At 40.2% G+C, this 2,549-nt stretch overlaps 1 protein-coding gene across 1 annotated transcript in view; it reads left to right on the plus strand.

Annotated features, from left to right (window-relative positions):
* Positions 1–2,549, plus strand: part of abcc6a (ATP-binding cassette, sub-family C (CFTR/MRP), member 6a) — a gene marked incomplete at its 5' end in the record, with an annotated part of 30,462 nt that overhangs the window by 2,598 nt on the left and 25,315 nt on the right. The window contains 2 exon segments of the mRNA XM_014018520.1: positions 1,320–1,496; positions 1,648–1,773. Coding sequence (XP_013873974.1) covers positions 1,320–1,496; positions 1,648–1,773 — 303 coding nt within the window.

Genomic DNA, 2,549 nt, shown 5'->3' on the forward strand with positions numbered 1-2,549 from the left:
CACACACACACACACACACACACACACACACACACACACACAAATCTACTCCCTATGTTCTCATCACTGTTTGTCCAGTAAAAATAGACACCTTGTAGCTGTTGGCATGCACACATTTACAGCAACCACTTCAGCAAAAGGTGAGAAACAGGACGAGGATTGAGCAAAATGCAGAAGAAAGTGTTTGGAGAGGCTTTGACAGTTTGGACCTATTCATAAAAGGGCTCTGAACATCTGCCTGCCACTGACCACAGGAGTCAGAAGGAGCTGTGAAAGTAGCCTCCCACACGTTGTCTCTGCAGAGATTTATCGCTCCGACGGATCTCGGTCTACGTGCAAAATGGCTTGCCCGTTACGTAACCCCAACCAGCCAAGTTTAGACGATTTGGCAGTTCTACGTTTGCTGCTTTACCTCTTCTTTAAACTCTGTTGTCTGTAGCCAGGTTGAGTCAGTCCTTTTTTGGTTCCAAAGACACCAAACTGCACCGATTGATGGTAAATGCTCGAACAACGAGCTGCAGCCTCAAGCTTGACTCACCTGCTGCGGTTCCCTCGTAGAGCTGTGGGAGGACCGCCGTTACATAATGAACTCACAGCTGCCACCAATTGTGGTCACTCTACTTTATCCCAGTTGGGAGTCTACCAGCAGGACCAGACTGCTCTGCCAGCCAAGAAGCTGTATACCACTTCCTGTGGTGACTCCGCAGGGCAGTCTCGTTAGCACAGCCAGACACCCTGCCCCTCATCAGGCAATGGAGGTGATAAACAAGAGAAGCAAGAGAACAACAAACCAATTATGTCCCTATATTGTTTTCACCAAATGCAACATTTYCTAGATCTACTATTGTTGCACAATCTAAAACGTTTTGACCCATATTCATTGTTTTCTTTTGTTTTTATAGCAGTATAATCCTTAACCTTGCAGTTTAATGAGTCAGCAGACGTATTTCTTGACTTTTATTAGAACATTTTGCCAGAGATGTGGTTAAAGAAGTTCCAAAACTGACTCCGTTTTTGGTAAAGGGAGGCCTTCTTCCAGCTCACACTGTCAGAAGTGGGCCCACACACATTTTTGGTTGATTTTTGTTTTATTTATTTATTTTTAAATTTATTTTAATTTTTTTTATTTTTTTTTATTTCTTTGCAGTTTTTCTTTTGGCTGACTTGAAATGTTAAAACTGCACCAAATCTGGATTCTCCAAACTTTAGGTTTTGCTTGGAGAGTTTGTTAAATGTCTAAGTAACCTCACAGTTTGATTCAGAGGCTTTTCTTCTGCAAAACTTTTGACCTTTTTTCTTTTTCTTTTTGGTTGTTGCAGGACTGGAACCGCACGTGGTACACAGCCAACCCTGACCTAACCCAGTGTTTCCAGAACACAGTGCTGGTGTGGGTCCCCTGCATTTATTTATGGTTGTTGGTCCCTTTCTACTGCCTTCACCTCTATTGTCATGACAATGGACGGATTCAAATGTCCTACCTCTGCACAGCCAAGATGGTGAGACTTCTCTGATTTTTCTTTGCACAACAGAATCAACGTTTAAAAAGAAAAAATTCTTCATTTTCCTTTTCCAAAATCTTTCAGAGATGTTTTGGCAACTGGCTTCTCAGAAGTTTGCTCCAGCTAAAAATATTCCCGTCTTTTTCAGGTGTTGGGTTTCCTGCTGGCCTCGTTCGGCTTTGTTGAATTCTTCTACATCCTGCTGGAGAGAAGTCAAGAGATTCAGCAGCACATGGTCTTCCTGCTGAGCCCCATCACACGCAGCATGACTGTGGTAAATCCTGTGGCTCTTTTTCACACATCTGCATCCGACAAATTAGATTCAAATCACTTCCGGTTAAAAAGGGTGACAACTTCTCACACTGTTTTATGAAATGATTGGTTTAAAGGGTAATYAAACAATGTTTGTATGGAGGACCAAATCGGACATAATTAGAAATAAAAGCAGAAATATAGAAATGGACCAAGAAATAAAAATACTCTTAAAATGCACCAATTAAATTATTAAAGGAGAACTTTACTTCATGTTTTATAATTTAGCTGATCTTCGTATTTACTTTTCCAGCTACAGTTTAACACATAATTCACATTTGACTGTTTTAAAATATATATTTTTATTTTATTTGTACATACAGTTGTGTCTCTTAAATGATTATATTTAATTGCAATTTTATATAATTTTTTCTCTCAATTCTTTTTGTTTCCATGTGGTGTTTTTACATTTCTCTGTCTCCTGTTTTTGCTTTAACTTATGCATTTCTGCCTCATTATGCAAATAAGGTGGGCGGGGCATCTTGGGTCAGATCCTCTCCTACAGACAGGAAGGAACAGGATCCATGTGCAGATCTACTGTGCATGCTGGTGCTGCCTCAGTTTAGCTTAAAGTTTAAAGTTTAGTTAAAAACATAGACACAGGTAAATGTTTTCCACCTTGCTTTTGTTTTGAACTAAACTTTAAACTTCAAGCTAAACTGAGGCAGCACCAGCATGCAGAGTAGATCTGCACGCGGATCTTGCTCCTTCCTGTCTGTTGACCATATATATATATAT

This window comes from Austrofundulus limnaeus, unplaced genomic scaffold (assembly GCF_001266775.1).
Source record: "Austrofundulus limnaeus strain Quisiro unplaced genomic scaffold, Austrofundulus_limnaeus-1.0 Scaffold194, whole genome shotgun sequence".
NCBI classification, from domain to species: Eukaryota; Metazoa; Chordata; class Actinopteri; order Cyprinodontiformes; family Rivulidae; genus Austrofundulus; species Austrofundulus limnaeus.